Source organism: Leptodactylus fuscus, chromosome 3 (genome assembly GCF_031893055.1).
Source record: "Leptodactylus fuscus isolate aLepFus1 chromosome 3, aLepFus1.hap2, whole genome shotgun sequence".
NCBI lineage: Eukaryota > Metazoa > Chordata > Amphibia > Anura > Leptodactylidae > Leptodactylus > Leptodactylus fuscus.
This window is the reverse complement of record NC_134267.1, coordinates 215438263-215462821: the sequence shown is the minus strand read 5'-3', so window position 1 is coordinate 215462821 and position 24559 is coordinate 215438263. Positions and strand designations below refer to the sequence as shown.

Sequence of the window (24559 nt, the reverse complement as noted above, 5' to 3'; positions counted from 1 at the left end):
AGTGGAGTGTACTGGGTGTGTTACTATTCTTAAGGTCCTGCTCTTTATATCTTTTAATAGTCGCTGCTCCACTGATTCTGGCACAGTTGGAATTTTTACTCCAGCCCCCACCATTCCTGAGCAATCAATGCTGTTAGTTTTGGTGCCTGATGTTCTTTGTACTGTCAGGAGGACGGTGTCAGACAAGGGGTGTGATTCTGAGCTCTGACACTGGCTGCCTCTGATTGGAGCTCTGACTCACGCCCCCCCCCCCCCCCCTGACTGACACCGCCCACCTGACCTTACAGAACCTATAGAACTCATTGGTAACCAAAACCAACTGTGCTTGTTGCTCAGGAATGGTGGGGGCTAGAGAGAAAATTCCAAGTGTGCTGGGTCTAGTGACTTTTATGTGTATCTTTGGTGTTCTTTGGCGTCATGCTCCACCCTCTCAGGAATGTTAGACCATTGGGCGGGATAGGATTCTTTTTTTGTATTATTATTATTATTGCTGTTGTTATATGTTAATTTTTTTTATTTTTGCTTTAGTGCCAGCAAAAACTAATCCCTGATCAGGACCAGCTGATGATCACCGCCCTGGAGTCCATCTACATGTGTGAGCGAGATGACCAGCTCTCCCTCTGCTATGATATCCTTGAATGTTTACCACAGAGGGGCTATGGGTAAGGGCAACCTATTACAACCCCATGCACATGACCAAGTGTACATAAAAGTTGGGGGGCCGAGTTTGCAGCTGAATGCAGTTGGATGACTGTCGGAGTGACATCTGAGTGTCATCCAAAGGAATTCTGATATGTACTTACCTTTGTGGGGCTTCTGATCCGTTCTATTCTGATGAAACAGAGCAGAATGGGATCTTTTCCTTGGACGCGTGAATCCAGCCTTAAAGTATTATCACCAAGTACTCTAGGTCCAGGATTATGTCTAACCGTATTATAGAGCAACGTCCCATTTTGCTGCCATAAAGGTTAAGCAGGGTCAATGGCTTCCAGCAAACAACCTCTAAAGGTCCCATAATAAAGCCCCATGGATCCCGTCAGATTTTATCGCATTTTATTTTCTATCCTTTGTTTGTTTTTAGTTTTCTTTTGTCCGGCTCATAAATCCTTTTCCTTCTCCCATCACAATGAAGTAACTCTGGGATACAAGACAGCGCAAATCTCCTTAGACATAAGAGAGCGCGGTGTGGAACGGAGACTTGCTTATTGTTTGTGTCACTCGGTAATGCCTTATTAATAACTGCAGGAAATTACAGCCAGCTATCTGATTCTCTGTATCTTCTTTCCGTCTTATTCCCAGCGCGGAGACAGACATCACTAAATCTCTACACGACAAGGTGGATCAGCTCGAACAAATCCTCAGGTAACGCACATTCGATTTCACCTGCGTTTCTGTCCTGGATCCTCCACAGTCTGATACACAGGGATGAAATGGAATAGTTGTCTCTCTTTTCAATCCATTGCAGAGTAGAAAGTAATGAATACTATTCTCTTCTTACATAAAAGATCTTAGACTTTCTTAAGGCAATTCCGACGTGGTAGTAAGAAAAAATACAATTTTAATGATAGAATCCCTTTAAGTCTTATGCAAATGAAGCAGTTGTTGCACTAGGGGCATTACTGTTGCTGCTTGAGTAGGATGGATGATGTCATAGTGGGAGGATCAACTTTCACTAAACAGGTTGGTGCAAACGGGAAATGGTAGGGGTCTTGAAGGCCTGCCCATAGAGCACCAATTGCCTCATTTGTATAAGACTTCAAAGTTGTTTTTCTCCAAATCTACACAAATGACATGTAACAAAGGTGCGTTGTGTATGACTGTCATGTACTCTGTAACTGTACTCATGTGAACAAAGCCTTAGCCTATAATAAGCCCCAGTGGCCAATGAGAGAATTGCAGTATTCAGGATTCTATAGACAGTGATGAGAAAATGAATATGTCTAAAATAGGAATACCCCTTTAAGACAAGCAGTGAAATGTTTTTGTAAGGCTGTAATTTATAAAGCAGGGGACGTTACTACCCTGTACGCCATCGCTGCCGGCTTAGTATTTGCAAAGGAAATATTTTTTGATATGCCTCTTTTTTGATTTAGTGATAAGTTCTACCAGCCAGGAACCGAATCATAAATATCCTCTTTTCATAAAGTCTGTGGCGAGGCCTGAGGAAGCCTGTGTCTGATGCTAATAGATGTCTGATAGTAGAGTGCACAGCACGGGGCAGGAAATATACACATCCTTCATACCTCCCATTATATGAAAATACAGGCGTCTATGTGAGGCAGACGTCGCCCTTGTCAGATACCATAAAAAACATTTTCTGGAACGCTCTTCTGTCAGATTGTTCAAAGTTCTGCTCAGTCACTGCTGGGTAACAAACAGTATGGCAACCTTAGCTCCTGTTCTGTGTAATGGTTGTCTACTCATAGGGTCCTTCATTAAGTCACATGATGACAATGTGACCTCTTTTATTTCTAGCAAGGGTTTCTGAGCAAAACAGAGGAATCTCTGCGGATACTACTAAGAGCAGCCATGTGACCTCAGATTCAAAGTCACGCCCCCTGTTGTTGTATTACCTCTTTTTTCCAAATTTCATACTGTTCCTTTTCTACCCCTAACCTATTTCTATAACCCCCTCTCCCTCATACTGCCCATAGTGCCCTCCTGTCTCACAGTCAGGTCACCATGTTCCCATTAATTTCACAATGTTATTAGCAGCAGTTGGTGTTGCTTCCAGGAACTATAGTGACAACATTCTCAAAGTATAAGGTCCTGGAAGGTGCATTTTAGCAGAAAGAGGAAAAAAACATGGGTATGGATACCTAGACATGGGTACAGCTACTTCCATGATTACTTTTTACTTTCCATAGGAAAAAAAAAAAATCATGAAAAACCTTGCTTTAACTGTTCGCCTTTCACTCCCCGACCTTCTCGCTTGCTACTTAACTTTTCCTCCTTGCTCTCTCATTTCTTACCCTATGTGTACCTGCTTCTTAGCATTGAAGTGATTATACTGAAAAAGTATAAACCACCTGTCTAATGTCCATGACCATCTCTTTAAGGGCTAGTTCATACGGAGTTACATGAACTCCGCGTGTGAACGTTCCGTCACGGCATTCTGATTCGAATTAGGCCCAAATGAATGGGTCAGAGCCTCGCGCCGTGGATGCCATGGCTGATTCAGCCACGCAATCCGCGGCAATATAGGGCAGCTCACTTCTTTTTTCCGCTACTAGCTATGGAACCGTTTTTTGGAGTCGGATTTTGAGGCAGATTCCGCGTCAAAATCTGCTGCCAACTTCCCTCGTGTGAACTAGCCCTTAGTTAATGGTGTTGGCTGTTTGTAGGTGTTGCCCATATTGGTGAAGCACAGGCACCATTGCCATTCAATCTTATGACTACTCAGGCATTCCATTAAACAGCCGGGGTTTAGGGTTCTAAGTTCTGTATCCTACTACAAGTCACTGCAGGTAAACTTAAGAATCTAATCTTGAAGACGCCCGGTGTCCACTGAGATGAGTCTACCAAGAGACCCAAAATGCGAACCATGCACAGTGGACGAATTTGTACTGACCTCAGCTTCACTGCATACATCGCGCATGCGTCGGAGTCCCTTGGCAGACTCCTCTCGGCAATCATCGGGCATCTTCAAGTTTGGATACCAGCAGTGGATGGCGATATGACAGATGTTTGGGATCCCAAACTCCCGATGCTGAATGGCATGTTGACAGTTTAGTGGTCCCAAACACCCTGCATCGAAGTATGCTCATGTACCCTGTAACATTACCTTGTGGAACCTAAACTGAATCGGGTTTTTGGCGTCTCTTGATGGAAACCGCCTAGGACTGTATCTTGTATCCTGAAAATGGCAGCCTGCTAAATTTTAAAATGTAGTTTATGAGAACAAATGATGCAAGGAAGTTTTTGTACGTTGCGCTCAACAGCAGTGTTTAGTTTCCACCTTCATTTCCTTTCTAATCTGTTTTTATTTACAGCTTTATTTTGCTTGTCTTATGGCTGGTTTCCATATGGTAGGTGCAGGTGGTGGAAATTAAGTCACTTTATTAAGCGTACAGCTTCATTATCTAGTTACAGCAGATAGATGGATTAGCTCAGTGGTTACACGCCCGGTCTGAATAACAATGACACTCCTAGACTTGCCGGAGATTACCATCTCTATCCTACGGTCAGCTCCTCCTGACCTTGGAGAAGGCGCTTTGTGTCCGTGTGTCCCAGGTGACAAGATGACATTGGAAGATCAGCTGCAAAGACAAGTTACTGAAACACTTGAGAATCTTATTCTATTTTGTTCCACCATTTTTACTAGTGTTTAGCTTGAACTAGGTTTATACTACCAATAGAAGAACGGTAACAGATATCAATCTGCCAATTTTTTTTTAAATAATTTTTTTTTAAGGGATCCTTTAAATGGGTCCTCTTAAAAAAAAAAAAAAAAAAAAAAAAAAAAAAAAAAAAATCATAAAAATTGACCCAAAATTCTTCAGTTAACATTACTTGTACAGTGTTTTTTGTTCTGCTTGTATGGAAAAAAAAACAGACTGAAATAATGGATGACCATCCGGTACTATCAGAAATTGTGTTTAAACTATGCCTGACGAAGAGGCCTAAGCAGCCCCGAAAGCTTGCAATCTGTCATCATTTTAGTTAGCCATTAAAGAGATCCTATAATTTTATACCCTTTTTTCTAACACGTAAGAATAGACTTAAGAAAGGCTATTCTTTTCCTACCTTTAGATGTCTTCTCCGTTCGGTATAAATCCCGGTTTTTTCTTTGGTATGCAAATGAGGGTCCCCAATGCTGTGAGAGAACTCTCCAGCAACGTCCCCAACTTCTTCCGTCCTGGGTTTTAATCTTCTAGGCCTTGGGCAGAGCCGACTGCGCATGCCCGGGCCACAAGAAAATGGCCGCTTACACAGTAAGCTGGTGTAAGCGGCCGTTTTCTTGTGGCCCGGGCATACACAGTTGGCTCTGCCCGAGGCCTGATGGCAGAGCCGATTGAGCACACCTAGAAGATTGAAAACAAGGATAGAAGAAGACACAGGGAGAGGGCGTTCCAGAGGAAGATGGAGGCGTTGCTGGAGAGTTCTCTAGCAGCATCGGGGATGCCTCCAGTGCTGTTTGAGTGCTGGGGACCGCCCTCAGTGCTGCCAGAGAACTCATTTGCATACAGAAGAAAACCAGGAATTCTAACGAACGGTGGTGCGGAAAAGAAGGTAGGCGAAGAATAGCCTTTCTTAAGGATATTCGTATGTGTTGGTGAGAAAAAAATGCAGTTTTAATGATAAAATCCCTTTCAAAAAGGTATCAACTACTGAAGACTCTCCATTCTTTTTATTTTTAGCCGTAGACTGTGACTAAAACTCCTACATAATTATTCCTGCCAAAATAACGGATTTGACCCTAACAGACAGAACAAATCCCATAAAAATTAATGGGATTTTTAACAAATTTTTATGGGTCAGTTACTGTCTGCTATTAACATTTTCTGATGGTAGTGTGAACATGCCCATAGGCTATGCTCACGTATGTTGGAGTCTCTTATTCCGTATAATACCGCAGGGGAACGTGCAAACACAACTTTTTCATCCATTGTTGTCAGGGAGAAAACAGCAGATTCCCAACAGAACCCATTTATAGAACCCGTCATAGAACAGATCCGTTTTTATTGTTTCATCCATTCTTAGGTTCCTTCAACAATTGAAACAAAACATTATACTGTAGCATTGGTGGGAATCACACTACTACTATTAATGCCTGTTGCTCTTATCCATCATTGGGTCTGTGTTCGGTGTTGCATCTCTGCCCCATTCACTGGAATGGGACGGAGCTCCACAAAGGCCACATACCAAATAAACATCATGATTAGGTGTCCCTGTGTCTGACAGTGCCCGGTCTACTGAATATAGGGGATCTGCAGTGCTCCTGTTCCATCGGGAAGGGGTTAATAGGAGCACTGCAGATACCCTACATTCAGACAGGCTGAGTTCCAAGTGGGGAAAAAAACCCCCAGTCCTCGAGCTCAGGGAAGGGGCAGACAGACAACCAAAACAAAATTTTTTCCAGTAGCTGCTGCATTTCCCCCCCTCGCCTTATACTCAAGCCAAAAAATTTTCCCAGTTTTTTTGTGGTAAAATTGGGGGGGTCGGCTTATACTCGAGTATAAAGCTTTCTCTTCCATTTTTCCTTAGCTGCTATGGACTCCTAGTATATCTTCTCTTCTCAGCTTATGTGTGTCTACGTCTGTATTATATTACTGTGTATTATCCTATACCTGTATTACTATGCTGCTGTAACATACTGAAATTTCCCCAATGTGCGACTATTAAAGGATTATCTTATCTTATCTTATATACAGCTAATACAATATATGGTTTGTGGATTGTATCGATGCCCGCTACGGTGTTTTAGTGATCTGTACCTCTGCGTGTATTGACAGTGTGTCAGAGATCCTGGAGAAGCATGGACTGCAGAAACCCATCTCCTTCGTGAAGGAAACACAGTCAAGTTTAGAAGAAGCTCACAAGCTGATCGTCCGTCTTACCCGGCACACTGGTCGCAAGTAAGGGGCTTTATGTTTGGTTTCATGACATTCTAGCTATGGTCTTGTTTACACTGTCAGTATTTGGGCTTACTATGGGTAAGAATAAAAGTATCATGGAAACATTTGATCCTCTCCATGTCCTGGAACTGCTTCTAGTTTCTCTTGACAGCCGGACGTTACTATTACCCTGTCATTGGGGATTGCTCCTGCACACTCGGACAGTGTCGTACAGGTGCTGGGGTGTGGAGGGGCACAGCCTATTGGAAAGTGGAATTGTAATGTACAGACTATTTATACATTTCCAGGAGGAATAACAGAGGCACTACACTGGAGCTCTAAGATAAGATGCTCTGCTTTGTTTTTTTTTAAATTGGAAATAAAAGAATTTACTAGAAGAGATTTGTTAGGGGCATTCTCAGTCAGTCGGTCCTGTAGTGTAGGCACCTGTCAGTCAGTCAGGTACGTACAGTTCTCTGCATTCTCTATTATATCTACAGATTACAATCACATCAGTCCTTTGTTCACTTTGGCTTTGGCTCTGTTCAGATTTGTAATTTCAGGTTTCCATCAGTTGTAATATAATTTTTTTTTGTCCTCAACTCTGTTCTTCCAATCAAAAATACAGTCAGTAGCACCCGTATGAAAGTGGGTGTTGTGTAGCTACCATGAGACAATGTGACCACAGCCTGACAGAGGACATTTCGCCACCTCACCCACTCCAACTCTGTGCATAGAACTCTATATTAAGAGCTCGGAGCAGTTGGAATTTTTCTCTAGGTCTACCCTTCCTGACCAATCATTGCTCTTCGTTTCAGCCCAACTGTACTCTTTATGGTCAAGTAGGTCGACCTTGGCGGGAGCAGAAATGCAGGGATCTCCCACCTGACCGTAGAGGGAAGAATTGGGGTGAAACTGACAGCAATGATTGCTTAGGAATGGTAAAGGCTAGATAATATATTCCAACTGCATCAGAATCAGTGCAGCAGTGACTATTGAACGATGCAAAGAGTTGGAGGAGTTGGAGAAAGATCCTCTCTAAACAGGCCATACACATTCACAGCAGACGATTTTGACTGGACCGTATGTCAATCTAATGTGTATGCAGAGCGCCAGCATCCTACAGATTTTGTAGAAGAGAAGGATTAGGCAGTTGGTTCTAAACATGTCCAATCCTTATTGGGAGGTGAGTGTCTGACCGTAGCTGGGCTATGCATGTATACTGTACAGCCGCAGACTCCTCCGGCAGCAACTTATCTCCCAAAGGTCCTTATCTTCCCCATCTGCCACCAGGGGAGAGTCAGTAGGCCCTAGTATACATTAGGGCTCGTTTACACGGGCCCAGTGGGGTGGAATTTGGAAGCAGAATCCGACTCCAAACAATAGCGGTCTATGTAGACCGCTAGCGTTCGTTTTCCCGCTAGCGGTTTTTGGCCGCTAGCGGAAAAAAGAAGCGACATAACCTTTCTTGAGGCCGATTCTGCCTCAGGAAATCAATGCAAGTGAATGGGAGGCGGAAAACCGCTAGTGTTTTTTTGCCAAAAACCCACGATGCAGTTTTTGGCAAAAACAACCTCAAAAAACCGGCAGGCGTTTTATCAAGGTCCATTAACTGTGCTGGAGGGAAAAATTGCTTGGTAGTTTTTTGAGCCGCTTTTCGCCAAAAACCGCTTCCTAATTCCTGAAGCGTTTTTTTTCAGGACCAAATTTCCGCCACCCCCTATTCACGTGTGAACTAGCCCTTAGATGGGTAGCTAAAATCCTTGAAATAAAGGGTAACTGTGACTCCTGTGTGAGATATTACAGTAGTATTGGCACATTGATGATTTATATGTATACAATACTGCAGGATATTGTAGATGTCGCCTCGTGTTCTGCTTTATATCCCCAGGTCTGGTATTCTAGTACTGTCTGGTATTTTTTGCCATGGCATGTTAATCTTTCCAGCTGGCACCTTTGTCTGGACAAGCACCACGCTTACTTTATAGGCTTATAGACGGCAGCCGATAACCGAAATGAAGCTGTTTTATAGACACCCCGCGCCGAGCACACAGCTCATAAACCATCGACAACAGGTAGTAGAGGACACAGGAGCTACTGGAGCCTGAAAGGGTCATCGCTACCAAAATGTGCTGATCACAGACTTGATAAAAAATGAGAATTTATGGCTGCTTTTTATCGTGAGGTTGGCATTGCACTGTAATGGCCCTAAAAAGACGGGCATCGCATCTTTCAAAGGTTTATCCGCGGAGAAGGAAATACAGTTTCTTGTGTATGTTACCCTAACACAAAGTACCTACTAAAGTATATTACATGTTCCACACTGTTCCACACTAGCGTTGACGTCTTTGTAGGAGACTCTGCCTAAAATCTGCAAAGAGGACTTTTCTCTCCGTCAGTTTCTGTATAAAACTGGTGGAAGGCGGACGGACTCCATTATAGTCTGTGGGTATCCACAGGTAACCACTTTTTTTTTTCTTCTTTTAGAATGTGAGCCCCTATATAAGGATCACAATGTTTTTTTTTTTTCTCTCCCCTATCAGTAATACTGATTCAGTATGTCTTTTTTTTTTTTTTTTTTTTTTTTTTTTAAATGTAGATTATGAGCCCCATATAGAGCTCACAATGGACATTTTTTTTTTCCCCTATCGGTATGTCTTTGTAGAATGGGAGGAAATCCACACAAACACGAAGGGAACATACAAACTCCTTGCAGATGTTGTTCCTTGAGGGATTCAAACCCAGGACTCAGCGATGCAAGGCTGCAGTGCTAACCAATGAGCCACTGTGTTGCCCTGTAACCGCTTTTTAAGTGTACAGGGTCTCATCTTTCAGGTCGCCGTGCGGACCCAAAGGATAGAAATCCGATCACTAGTGTGAACCTTGCGTAATTTTGAATCTGCTTTTTGTCCTGTATTTCCATTTTTCCTCCTGGGGGTGTCACTGTAAGAGGCTTAAAGGGATTCTGTCACTGGAACAAAAGTTTTGCAGATTTTTCTGCAATTTTTTTTAAATTTTATTTTTCTTTACGCTTTTCCCTTCTGCTCAATCTACTCCTGACTTTGGCTCAAAAAAAAAAAAGCTAACAAAATCTGCAACAAAAAAAGCTGTGTTTCTGCAACGTGGGGCCTTAGCCTAAAACATCTATTCTGCCCGGGTCAGCTTAGTGAAGGATACAGCATACAGGATACAGCATGTATACCCTTACCAATCAATAACCTCTAAATGAAACATCTCCTAGATATAGAAACGCCGTCTTGTAACTTTCAGAGGAACCTTCCCGGGGGTTTCTCCTCTGCATTGTACATTTGAAGGCCAAATAATGTGCTGACCCAAGTACAATCCCTGCGTGATAAAGCCCGGGTCAAAGTCATGTCGCTTGGTCCGTTCATTGGCGATATCAGTGATATAATGGCTGGACAGGAAGAGGTAATTACAACAGCCGATCGATAGTCTAATCTACGAGAATGATATGCCCTAAATGGAAAGCAAACCGTCCAAGGTTGGAGGAAGACGGATGGCATTGTACGTGTTTAATCACAAAAGCCCGATAATAAATAATGAAGAAGATTGGAAGAATTAGATAAGATAAAAAAATAAGGAGACCTGATCTTCAAGGGAGGATTGTTGGATTGGAATAATCCCTATTGACAGACATAGGATAGTAGTGGAATTAAAGGGGTATTCTGCAATGCAAACGTGTATCGTACCTGCCATATCAATAACTCACAGGCTTTAATATTTCTGCTTATTGGCAGTTAATTGGAACAGTCCGTATTTACTCTGGTCCATGAGATTATCACACATTATTATCAAAGGCATGACACAATCTTTAAGGAGGCCTATTGAAGGATACAAAGACTTTGATTTGGGGAGATGGTTAAAGGTTCTCTTTAGCCCTCTTTTATACCACCATACTGTTGACGTGCCCAAGGCAGGGCCTAATAGGATAACTGGCAGTTTTACATTGAAAGGTATAATCAGGGCTATTTAACACATTAGTAGGCCGATGATGACTCCGTGCTCTATCATTGTATCCAACATTATCTGCGTCCTGAGGATGAAGATAGACTTGAAATTGGAACCTACCACTTGAAACAATGAGACAGCATCCGAAATGTTGGCCTGCTCCACGAGGTTTGATTGAAAGGGCCCCCATTACCAAAATAGCCTGGTGTAGATGAACTGTTTGCTCTATGATTAAAGTCATTAAAGGGTTAAGACCATAAATGGAGCTCTTCACTTCTTCACAATCCATTCTTTCGGTCCTATATTACACAGTCCAGTCATATTAATGTGACCACCGTCTACTTTTGACGTCAACGTTAAATAACCAATCGCAGAAGGCGCGTGTCATCAGCCATCTGGGTGCACTCATCATTGTGGAAGTCACGATGGATCAACACCAGTATGCATCTGTCCTTGCAGACCATGTTCACCCCTACATGCGAATTGTTTTTCCTCAGGGTGATGGCATTTACCAGCAGGACAATGCGACGTGTCATAAAGCTTGCAGTGTACGTACGTGGTTCGAGGAGCACCAGGATGAGTTTACCATAATCCTTGGCCAGCATATTCCCTGGACTTGAACCCAATCAAGAATCTGTGTGACCACCTTGATCGGGTTGTTTGCGCCATGGATGCTCAACCGCATAACCTAGTGCAGCCACAGCACTGGAGTCGGCATGGCTCAACATCCCAGTGACATCATCACAACATCCCCTCTCTTCCTGCACGTCTCGCAGCGGTCCGCTCTGCCAAAGGTGGTTATTCTGGATTTTGACAGGTGGTCACATTACTGTGACTAGACTGTGTATTATCAGACTTCTTAGTACTGTCACAACATGACCACATGCAAAGGCCACAAGCAGACATTTTAAGTTGTCCCATTCCCAATCTTCAAAGCCCTTCTCTCTTTGGGATTGGTTTTTGTGGGGTTGGGGTTAGTTTCTGTTGGTCTTGTCCTAGCAGGTTCTGTTGGTTCACCAGACTCAACCTTGGTTAGCATACCTGCCTAAGCTAACGTGAGTTAGCTTTGCATGGTAGTCCAGATTTACCCCATGTTTAATGCTGTATATCATGACTTACCTGCAGGGACTGGGCCAACCATGCCCTTTCCCAATAACAGATGAATGATCACTACTAAGTAAGATTTGGAGTGCAACATTTAGGAGATCAGATCTATTTTCAGTAGCTTCAGTGCTTATCTGTTTATTGGTAAAGTTTTGATGATTTGGAACCAGATAGACTATAATATTTCCCCCGTTGTGTGATGATGCGGTGTGCATCGCGGTTTCCATCTTTAAAATATTCTATGCAAATTATCTGAGCGGTTGGATTGCCGATGACCTCAATTAAATGTGAATGGTCATATACGTGGCTCATTGCTTCAATGGCTTCTGGAGACTACATATCAGGTCACAGAAAGACACATGTCTCTGCTCAGCTCACCGTGACAATACACAGTACTCCATAGTGAGAGGCGCTGATTATGTGCACTGATCCCAAACTCATTGGGGTCGCATGAAGGATGTTCATGAAACTGCAGGACATGACTCCAAGACGTGGCTGGAATCTAGTCGTCGGTGATGAGTTTTCTAGATTTTACATACACTGTTGCACTGTGGCTCAACATTGGGCTTCCAATATTAAATATGGTATCTAGTAATACCGTAATAAAATCAGGGTATTATACTACTTTGATTCATATTACTCTTTATAAAAGAGCACAGTCTGGTGCAGTTCAGGATTGTAGCTCATTGGTGAATTAACCTGGATCCAAGGAAAGATCATAATGCACAGAGGGACCTCAGCTGATCAGCGCTGTCACCCTGAGCATATTGTTGGTTATCTTTATCCAAATTTGTTCAGATGTTCCAAAGTTATAAGCCCTGTTAGTGTTGTTGCAGATTAAGGTCTACTAGTCAAGTGGGCGGTGCTTATTTTTGTTACAATGTGGAGGTGGACCCAGAGTATAATGATCAGAGACCCAGGGGAGGATACAAACATAAAAAAACAATTTTACTTACCTCTCCCTGGCATTGGCGCACTCCATACTGATTTCAGCCATATTTAATATTGGTTCAGACGTGAGCCAGGCCTCGTGTCGTCAACAAACAGGCCCGAAGCCTGCTGGAGCACAGGAAAGGTAAGTAACAGTGGGATTTTTTATGTTCCCTCACCTCCCTTGGTCCTCCGATTATTATACTGGGGGATCTGAAAAAAACCCTCAGTATAATGATAAAAGTGTTTGTGGGATTCGCGGGCCCGCTGCCTTACTTACTGATCCCCGCTCCTGATTACAGCCGCTTCTGCAGGAGAGGAAGCACAGGCGACCCTGAGCAGGAGCAAAGATCAGTAAGTAAATAGGTAACGGCCTATTAAAAAAAAATAATAATAAAAGCCAAAAACATCAGGGGCCCGCTGAGCCCCCTAATGTCCTGGGCCCTGAGGTGGCTGCTACCCCGGTAGTTTCGCCACTGGGTGGACTTCTAAAATAGTTACACAGGGAGTCCTCTGCCGATTTTCAGACGGACGAGATATTACGGTGGAAACTTTGGCGGAGATGTGTCTGTAGCCTTAGACTGAAATTTGCATAGAAAAGGTTTTTTTTTTGTTATTTGGTCAAATAAGATGACCAGTATGTATCAGTCCTGGATAAGACGGCGGTCTTCTCATTTTCTGTATACGGTAATATATTGTGTCCAACCATTTTACATGTAATTTGACTCATTTTTGCATCCATCTTTTTTGTTTTTAATTTTAGGCAACCACCGGTCAGTGAGAGTCATTGGAAGGGGCTACTCCAGGATATTCTGGACATGCAGCAGAATGTGTACACGTGTCTGAGCACAGACGTCTGCTATGAGGTGACTGCTTTGCACCCTATTGTGCCCTATTTACTGCTAGATTTCCAGCTGCTACAGTGTTTCCCTATAGTGATGACCTAGGAGTATCTTATTGGTGGGGTCCGACACCCAGACCTCACCCCTATTCCAGCTATGCCCCTATTCTGATAACAAGCCCTGATCTGCGGTATCCCGGCACCACCACTATAGAATAAGACTACGGAAAACATAAATAATAGTATGGAAGATTTAAAAAAAACACTTGCCAACAATTTTTAGATAAAACTTGATTTAAAAAATAGAATATTTTCTGGGGACACCTTTAAAAATATAATAAGAGTAGAAAAGCACAAATTTTGGGGAAGTCAAACCACTGGTCCAATTTGTATAGTGTGAACCTGGTATTTACAGCATTACTGTATACCACTTGCATCATGGCGGTATGTGATGTGCTGCCACATATAATGCTTGTAAGATGGCAAAAGAGATGTGCTGGCTTATATCAGTTTTGTACGATGGAGATACGTGATGTGCTGCCACATAGGAGTCTGATATGATGGCGATATCTGAACTGGTATATTCGGAATACGTGATGTGCTTCTACATGTGAGACTTGTATGATGGGATACATGATGTGCTGCCATGTATGAGACTTGTATGATGGCGGTACGTGATGTGCTGCCACATATGAGACTTGTATGATGGGATACATGATGTGCTGCCACGTATGAGACTTGTATGATTGGGATACGTGATGTGCTGCCACATATGATACTTGTATGACGGCGATATGTGATGTGCTGCCACATATGAGGCTTGTATGATGGGGATACGTGATGTGCTGAAACATATGAGACTTGTATGATGGCGATATGTGAACATATATAATGGTGATACGTGATGTGCTGCCACATATGAGGCTTGTATGATGGTGATACGTGATGTGCTGCCACATATGAGGCTTGTATGATGGGGATACGTGATGTGCTGCCACATATGATACTTATATAATGGCAATATGTGATGTGCTGCCACGTATGAGGCTTGTATGATGGGGATACGTGATGTGCTGAAACATGTGAGACTTGTATGATGGCGATACATGACCATGTATAATGGGGATACAAGATGTGCTGCCACATATAAGACTATTCTTCATGCACTGGTTAGCTGCCTGGTGTCACACACGTGTTGAAAGTCCTTATGTAAAGCAAATGTCTAGAAAGTGAATAACTTGAAGATGACAACCTCCTAGACAACCTCCTAGACAATTGTAGCCGGAGTCATTTCTCAGCCGGCTACTCGAGCCATAGGACATAATTGGCGAGCGGTCACCTGTAATGAGCTGAGCATCTTGACAAGTTGAGCTTGTAGTGTGACTCCTCTGTTCTGTGTGGTGTCAGCGGGGAAGGTTTTTCTTTTCTGTCTACTTTGCACTATGTGGTTTCCCCGATCTCTTTTTGGTAGAAGTTATCCCTGAGTGGAGACGGCTTCCCGGCCTGCCATCTGTGTGCTTCCATCTATGCAATGCATGACACTAGTTTTACCCTAAGGCACTTGGAGGAATCTGTCACTTAATGGAGACGGCGCACAAAGTTTACAACCTATTAGATGAAATTAAGAACTGTACTGGAGACGTAAGCACTTCTTACAAGGCAGCCTCATGTAATATAATTGGTTTTAGAATTATCTGTGACAAATATTTGATATGGTTCTTCTGTGATTCTTGTAAACGGTTAGAGCCGCGTTTTTTTCCTTACGGTTCCTGAAGTTGCTTATGCCATATTATAATATTGCCATGTACAGCTGTTTTCAATCCTCCCAGTAAGTAATTTTTTCTTATTTGAGGGGTGAAGGGTGATGTTTGGGGTCCCCATCTATTGTCCAGAGTGGAGAGTGGTTGTAAAGAGCATCTCTTACCTTGGAGGACTTTCCCTGTCCGGCATTACACACACACAATCTATTGATGTGAATGGACACTGTGTAATGCTGCACTTCACCTGTGGGGGCGCAGCATGAAAATTGAACACCTGCTTTCAGGTTTCTCACAGATCACAGCTGATCAAGGGGCTCCCAGGAGGGACAGCAATTTATTGTCAAGGGCCACTTCTAACAAGAAGGACTTTGGATATGGTAGGCTAAACCACACCAAGGCTGGATTCACATCAGTGTTGGTGTCTTCACACCTAATCCAATTCTGTGACCCATCGAAAGATCGTAAAAATTGGTTAGAACGGACCATTCAAAAAACACATTGATTTTAATGGCATTTTAAAACCATCTGCATTTCTGCCTCGTGTCCACTGTCCAAAAAATAAGGATACACGACAGACAATAACATTTTTTTTTTTTTTTTTTTTTTTTTTTTTTTTAAACACATCGAGGTCTATGTAAAGTGGACACAAACGGATTACCAATGGATATTTTTCGCTCTGGACTCGCTCTGCCTGCTTCCTCCTCTCTCATCTCCACAGTGGTTACCAGTGCTATGGGGGCTGGCAGACTATAGTAAAGCCAACCACCATTGCACTGTGTTGAACACGGGAGAGGAGGGAGGAAGCAAAACAAACTGGGGACTGAGTGCTGCTTCCAATCTCTTAACCTGGAGTCTGTACCAGCCAGGAACCTATAGCAATATCATTCAATTACTTGAGAAAGTACTGTAAGTCTAAGTGGACTCCCCAGAGATCTTCTTTGACTATTTCTCCCATCATATAGCAGCTAGCACCGCTATCCTAGCTTCAGTGTGATATCAGGATAGCAGCTCAAGGCGTTTTAGATCCCAAGCAGGGGCATAACTACCAGGGTAGCAGCTGCTGCAGGGCCCGGGACATTAGGGGCCTGGCGACAGCTGCTACCGCTGAAGTTTTTTTTTTTTTTCTTAATAAGTCGTTACCGGCTGGAGTTACTCCAGACTGTAACGGGCCCTATTTACTTACTGATCTTGGAACGGGCCAGTATCGGTAAGTGACGCCGTGGGCCCCACAAACACTATTATTATACTCGGGGTTTTTTCAGACCCTCGAGTATAATGATCAGAGGCTCCAGAAAGGTAAAGGAACATAATAAACAGTATTGCTTACCTCTCCGGGCTCCAGACAGGCTTTGGGCCTACTACTGTGACATCTCTGACGTCACATGACCTGGGCCTGCGTCCTGGGTCATGTGACGTCCCGGACGTCATTGAAGATGGCTGACACCACTGAGGACTGCAGCGGAGCTGGGGATAGGTAAGTAACATTGTTTTTTATGTTGGTATCCCCTCTCGGTCCCCGGTCTTCAGACCCCAGAGTATAATAATTGTTCATTGGTGTTCACAGTGGGGCATAATACTGTGTGCAGGGGCCACTATGGGGAATAATACTATGTGCAGGGGCCACTATGGGGAATAATACTGTGTGCAGGGGCCACAATGGGGTATAATAGTGTGTGCAGGGGCCACTATGGGGCATAATACTGTGTGCAGGGGCCACTATGGAGCATGATACTGTGTGCAGGGGCCACTATGGGGCATAATACTATGCAGAGGGGCCACTATGGGGCATAATACTGTGTGCAGGGGCCACAATGGGGAATAATACTATGTGCAGGGGCCACTATGGGGAATAATACTGTGTGCAGGGGCCACAATGGGGTATAATAGTGTGTGCAGGGGCCACGATGGGGCATAATACTGTGTGCAGGGGCCACTATGGGGCATGATACTATGCAGAGGGGCCACTATGGGGAATAATACTGTGTGCAGGGGCCACAATGGGGAATAATACTATGTGCAGGGGCCACTATGGGGCATAATACTGTGTGCAGGGGCCACTATGGGGGATAATACTGTGTGCAGGGGCCACAATGGGGTATAATAGTGTGTGCAGGGGCCACGATGGGGCATAATACTGTGTGCAGGGGCCACTATCGGGCAATAATAGTGTGTGCAGGGGCCACTATGGAGCATAATAGTGTGTGCAGAAGCCATTATGGGGCATAATAGAGCATGCAGCAATGTGGGGGGGTGGGAGTCGGTCGGGGTCTTTGGCGTCGGTTATGGGGGGGGGGGGTGGATGTCAAAAGTTCGCCACGGGGCCCCTCCATTCCTAGTTACGCCACTGATCCCAAGATCTAAACTATTTCCATTATGGGTAGAACCTGGTAACATGTTCCCTTTTTTCTTTAATGTTATTTTTAGTCTTTTTGCCTGTTATGTAATAGAACCATTTCCGCTTTTCTTGCTGTAAACAGGGAGTGCTGTAGGAAGGCCTGGTGACAGATTGGGAAGCCTCTATGGCAGTATTCCTACAGAACTCCGCAGCAGTCCTGGTTTGCTCTACTAAATGGTATTTTATCACTGCAAGGCTCCCATGTCTTGTACTCATCACAGAGCGGCTGCACGCGGCTGTACCCTACTCTGCCTGTGATCTCTTGCACACACCCCGCGCTCTCCGTTGACTACAATGCATCGATGCTTAATGTTAACAGCCGGAGAATAACCTTCCCAAGCTATTTGGAAACTGTTGATATTAAGACGGAATTGAATTTACGTCGCCGTACGCTGTTTATTTGCATGTTCGCTTTAATCAAGCGAGCGCACGAAGCCCGAACAAGCCTGCTAGTGGCATAATTTACTTAGAAAGCTTGACATCTGTTAAAAGTTGAAAATTATTTGAAGCTTTTTATTACAGTTTACCGATTTAGTTGGATACGACTGCCAATCTCCTCTTCTCCCGGGAGAAGCTTTGAAAGCAAATTATAAAAGCTACGTAGGAATCTTTCTGAAAAGGCACGAGGGAGTTTCAACAAAGAGCCGGAACGTGTCAATTTTCTACAGTAATAAAATGCAAAGTAATTTTAAATGGAGAAAAAGGGGGGGAAAAAATCAGAAAACATTCCGGACCCCCCGTGGGTCTCAGAAATAAAGACCTACGCTTCGTATTTTAACTTGGTTCCAGAAGATTCTGATTGTGATTTCCTTAGGAACAGATTGGGGTATTGTATGAAAGTCTTTTTAACAGAAAAACAGATCGAACAATTGCAGCTATTGTGTGTAAAGCTCCGGAGCACCTGTCTGGCTCCAGCGTGGGAGCAGCCATCTTGGAGGAGGATATCCGATTTATCTGATACCGAGGTCTTGTAGAATGATTTGAGTATTAGACCCATGCACAGGACTGAGTGCTCTTCACCGGGGGCACAGAATGTGAAAGCAGATTGCGCTGAAATCAGTGCACTGTCGGCTTTCTAGCGCGTTATCACACCACATGTGCCCCAGGAGGAGAAAGGTCCTCTTTAAGGCTTTATTGCTTGTCTCAGAGTGTTTACTCAACTCCATTGAGGTAGCTTGATATACACTCACCGGCCACTTTATTAGGTACACCATGCTAGTAACGGGTTGGACCCCCTTTTGCCTTCAGAACTGCCTCAATTCTTTGTGGCATAGATTCAACAAGGTGCTGGAAGCATTCCTCAGAGATTTTGGTCCATATTGACATGATGGCATCACACAGTTGCCGCAGATTTGTCGGCTGCACATCCATGATGCGAATCTCCCATTCCACCACATCCCAAAGATGCTCTATTGGATTGAGATCTGGTGACTGTGGAGGCCATTGGAGTACAGTGAACTCATTGTCATGTTCAAGAAACCAGTCTGAGATGATTCCAGCTTTATGACATGGCGCATTATCTTGCTGAAAGTAGCCATCAGATGTTGGGTACATTGTGGTCATAAAGGGATGGACATGGTCAGCAACAATACTCAGGTAGGCTTTGGCGTTGCAACGATGCTCAATTGGTACCAAGGGGCCCAAAGAGTGCCAAGAAAATATTCCCCACACCATGACACCACCACCACCAGCCTGAACCGTTGATACAAGGCAGGATGGCTCCATGCTTTCATGTTGTTGACGCCAAATTCTGACCCTACCATCCGAATGTCGCAGCAGAAATCGAGACTCATCAGACCAGGCAACGTTTTTCCAATCTTCAATTGTCCAATTTCGATGAGCTTGTGCAAATTGTAGCCTCAGTTTCCTGTTCTTAGCTGAAAGGAGTGGCACCCGGTGTGGTCTTCTGCTGCTGTAGCCCATCTGCCTCAAAGTTTGACGTACTGTGCGTTCAGAGATGCTCTTCTGGCTACCTTGGTTGTAACGGGTGGCTATTTGAGTCACTGTTGCCTTTCTATCAGCTCGAACCAGTCTGGCCATTCTCCTCTGACCTCTGGCATCAACAACGCATTTCCGCCCACAGAACTGCCGCTCACTGGATGTTTTTTCTTTTTCGGACCATTCTCTGTAAACCCTAGAGATGGTTGTGCGTGAAAATCCCAGTAGATCAGCAGTTTCTGAAATACTCAGACCAGCCCTTCTGGCACCAACAACCATGCCACGTTCAAAGGCACTCAAATCACCTTTCTTCCCCATACTGATGCTCGGTTTGAACTGCAGGAGATTGTCTTGACCATGTCTACATGCCTAAATGCACTGAGTTGCCGCCATGTGATTGGCTGATTAGAAATTAAGAGTTAACGAGCAGTTGGACAGGTGTACCTAATAAAGTGGCCGGTGAGTGTAGGTTCATTTGAGCCAGAGTGCCAATACCTCCAGTTATAAACTGCTTTTCTTAAACCTGTATTTCAAGTTAAAATAAGAAACTTTGTAATATCTTATTAAAGAAACCTGCTTTGCTCTCCATTTATCACAGTTGCTTTGTTCATATTAGTCTATGAAGAGGGTAGGAGGATTAGAAAAGACATTCAAATAATTGCTGCTGTTATACTCTATTCTCTGCTTTTTTACACTGCTAGGTTTGTAGATAAGAGGCTATTAGTGCACAGAATGAGGCTATAAATCAATTAACCAGATGGCAGACGAATCCTATGTATGACCTTCAATATAGAGACTGATATAATGTAAGCAACTAGTCAGATTGTCAACACTGGAATGAAACTCTTCCAGAACTAAGGATCTGCCGTAACAGATATGTTTCACCAGTGGTACGCTGCGTTCAACCACGATCACGTCTAACCGCCTGTGTCTTCTTTATGTAGGCCCACATCAGTGTATCTACTCTTCCGCATGTACCAAACCACAGTATCTGTATGACCTAGTGACCCAGGACAAGGATATGCTGGCAAGCGTGTGGACAGAACTGGACTACTGTCTAGACATCTGCCATGTTACTAATCACATAGAACATTTGTAGTGTATAGATAAAACTTTGGCAGATAGGGCGTCTTTTCATGTTAATAAATGTGTGTTACATGTTCTCGGATGGAGCTGAGGCTATATTTTGCACCATTCTTTTTGATTCCACCTATATATAGTGTGCGCTTGTGCTCTATGTCTAGTCTTCCAGTTTTACCAAATGAACTGAATTAAAAAAAAAAAAAAAAAATTAAGTAAAAAAAAAAACCTAAAAAATTATCCTCGGGGACTGTTTTATATAAAAACAGCTGTAGATTTTTTTTTCCCCTTATGATGAAGTGACAGATTTGTGATATTTCTACCTGTTATGTGACAAGCTGTCTATTAGGGGAGAGACGCTGTGTAATTGTGCCTGCCTTCCCTAATTGACAGCAATGGGAATTAATTTGTGAAAATATGTCTACTGCTAGGAATCTACATTCAGTATTGTATGTATGTCAATGAAGGAAGGCAAAATGACTGCAGTCATAGTAATGATGGAAATAATGTGCAGCTCTGTAATAAATGACATGGGTCCTATGGAAGACGCATTTACTTATTTGGGGTCTTGTCCAACAACAATCCAGGTGGTAACAGCGTCACTACCATTTCTGTGTAATGTCATGTGTAGCTTGCTAGGTGGAGCAATATATTCTTTTTCTTACAAAATTAATGTAAGCACAGATAAGATTGCATTCCTGCCTTTCCTCAAAAATGGCACTGAAGACACCCCAATAAACTTTGAAGACAGTATCCATCTAAATGGTTTAGGCACAGATAGTACTGTATCCCTGCCTCTCCATGTAACTGGTGTAGGCAATGATAGTATTGCTTTCCTCTGTCTCCCTGTAAATTATGCAGACATACTGTAAATATAGTATTGTCTTTGCCTCTTCTTGTAACTGATGTTGGCACAGATAGTACTGCCTTCCTGCTACTCCATGTAGCTGATTTAGGCAATGATTGTACTTCTCCTCTTTGCCTTCCTGTAAATTATGCAGACATACTGTAGATATAGTATTGCTTCCGCCTCTTCTTGTAACTGATGTCGGTACAGATAACACTACCTTCCTGCTTCTCTATGTAGCTAATGTAGGCAATGATAGTATTGCTTCCCTCTGTCTCCCTGTAAATTATGCAGTCATACTGTAGATATAGTATTTTTTTCTGCCTCTTCTTGTAACTAATGTAGGCACAGATAGTACTGCCTCCCTGTCTCTCTATATAGTTAGATATATAGCACATATAATTAATGATTGTACTTCTCCTGTTTGTCTTCTTGTAAATTATGCAGACATACTTTACATTCAGTATTGTCTTGGCCTCTTCTTGTAATTGATGTCGCACAGATAGTACTGCCTCCCTCCTACTCCATGTAGCTGATTTAGGCAATGATTGTACTGTTCCCCTTTGTCTTCCTGTAAATTATGCAGACATACTGTAGCTATAGTATTGCTTCTGCCCCTTCTTGTAACTAATGTAGGCACAGATAGTACTGCCTCCCTGTCTCTCTATATAGTTAATGTAGGCAGTGATTGTACTTCTCCTCTTTGTCTTCCTGTAAATGATGCAGACATACTGTAGAGGATTTGTCTCTGCCTCTTCTTCTATTATCTGATGTTGGAACAGAAAATGCTGTCTCCTTGTCTCTCCTTGTTTGATTTACCATAGGTACAAATAATACTACTTCTCTGTAAATGATTTTGGCACAGATAGTACTTCTTCGCTGTGCACAGTGTAGGCATAGATGACACTTTTCTACCTATACCTGTAGGCACAGATGAAACTATTTCCATATATGTAAATAAATGGAATACATAGGCACACATAGTACTTACTTATAGTATATATTGTACGCACAGGAGGTATTTCCCCTCTGTATTATATAAGCACAGATAGTACTACCTCACCACAAATATTATATGCACAGAAGATATTTCCTTATTGGAAATGATGTAGGCTCAGATAGCACTTCTTTGTTGTAAATTATCTGGATACAGATAGTGATTCCTTATTGTAAATATTGTAGGCACAGAAAGTATTTTCTCGTTGTAAATGATGTAGGCACAGATAGTGCTCTAGGCACAGAAAGTACTTCCCTGCACTAAATTGTCGGCTCATATACTACTTCCCTACTGTGAATGATGTGGGCATAGGTAATACTTCCTTGCTGTAAATGTTATAGGAACAGATAGTACTACCTCACTGTATATGATTTAGGTACAGATAGTACTGCCTCCTCTTCTTTCTATGTAAGACATTGTACGGCCTCTTTCTTTCATTTCTTAGGAAAACAATGCATTGGAATTCTGGTATAATTTTCCTAAAAATCCTGTCTAACACGCCTTACTCTACGTGTTATAGACACTTTATCACTTTGTATGAATATAGAGTGTGTCACCTAAAAACGCATTAAATTTTGGTAATTTGGCTTAAACTGAGCCAACTAATAGGAGGTATAAATTTAGATTAGACAGTCTAATAATGCGACAGATTTATCGTCCAGTATTAGACATATTTTAATACAGTATACTCTATAAGTCTTTGTTGTGTTTAGTTTGTAGAGGGTGAAAAAAAGATTTTGGGCTACTATTTTACCCCGACAAGCTCAGACGGAGGTTGAAAAGGATACTCAACCTTATGAGAATAAATGGAATCAAGTATTTAGCCCTTTTACATTCATGGCCCATTGAGTTCAATGGATATTGTAATGGCTTCTGTGATGCTTGATCTCTCCTTCAACTCAACGTTTCGAAGCAGGATGATAAAAATCGTGTCAGGGGAACCTTTTACAAGATGGAGATGTTCACAATGTACTATCCCTTTAAGTAACCCTATGCAATGTGAAACTGCTGGGAAGAGTAGTCAAGGCCAATTTAGATTGGAGAAAAATTGGATATTTTCGTTTCTTTAGAGATTATCATGTATGGGGTTTGGGGCGCCATCATTTTCTGTGCATTGCTGGCTTAAGGCAACCTATGAAGGATTAGTAGTTAGGAAAATTTTTTTAAAAAAACTCTGTGGATGAGGCGACAAAACCTCTGCCGAAAGCCATTAGTATGCAGTGTCTTAGAAACCCAGACAGGCTCATCAGTTTGCTAAGAGAGCAGCTACAGGGCAGAAAGCATTGCGCCAAGGACAGACCCCAGAGGTGCGGCGACACCGGCATCCATCATACATTATACAAGAACAGAGCGGCCCCATACATATTCAATCTGATAGGGCTAAATGTGTTTGTAAACCACAGCTACACTTGATAGAAGCCGGAGCAGCATTTTCAGTAGAAGCGCCTATACATCAATGTCCCCGGCCCTGATACGATGAATGAGCGTCCCATCTCGCTCTAGATGAGTTTAAAATAATATCATGTTTAGACGCCGATGCCTCGCAATGAAAAATGAATTTAGGCACCGTTTCCATCTATTTCCATTTCTCTCTACAACGTTAGTGCTACCTCATTGCCCAGCAGAAGGAACTATCATATTTGCTTTCAAAAACATCCCTTGCTCAGTTTTTCCCATTAGAGGATTCTATGTTGTTTATTCACCCCCCCCCCCAATTTTTTTTTTTTCTTTTTAAAAATAATAAAAAAAAAACATACGCTCAGTTTTTTCTATTAAAGGCTTCTATGTTGTTTGTTCACCCTCCACAAAAAAAAATGCTTAGTTTTTTTTCCCATTAGAGTGTTCTGTGTTGTTTATTCACACCCCCCCAAAAATTAAATAAATAAATTAATTAATAATAGAAAAAAAAATCTGCTCAGTTTTTCCATTAAAGGCTTCTATGTTGTTTGTTCACCCTCCTAAAAAAAAATAAAAAAAATTCTTAGTCTTTTTTATCCATTAGAGTCTTCTATGTTGATTATTCACACTCCCCAAAAATTAAATAAATTAATTAATAAAAAAAATCTGCTCAGTTTTTTCCATTAAAGGCTTCTATGTTTATTAACCCCCCTCCCCCCCAAAAAAAAATTATAAAAAAAAAT

General features: G+C 42.7%; 1 protein-coding gene across 3 annotated transcripts in view; it reads left to right on the top strand.

Annotated features, from left to right (window-relative positions):
* The window catches only part of NBAS (NBAS subunit of NRZ tethering complex), a 498058-nt gene that overhangs the window by 168879 nt on the left and 304620 nt on the right, over positions 1 to 24559 (top strand). For all 3 annotated transcript variants that reach the window (XM_075269168.1, XM_075269167.1, XM_075269169.1), the window contains 4 exons: positions 529 to 662; positions 1300 to 1362; positions 6456 to 6578; positions 13324 to 13426. In XM_075269168.1, coding sequence (XP_075125269.1) covers positions 529 to 662; positions 1300 to 1362; positions 6456 to 6578; positions 13324 to 13426 — 423 coding nt within the window. The remainder of the gene's footprint in view (positions 1 to 528; positions 663 to 1299; positions 1363 to 6455; positions 6579 to 13323; positions 13427 to 24559) is intronic.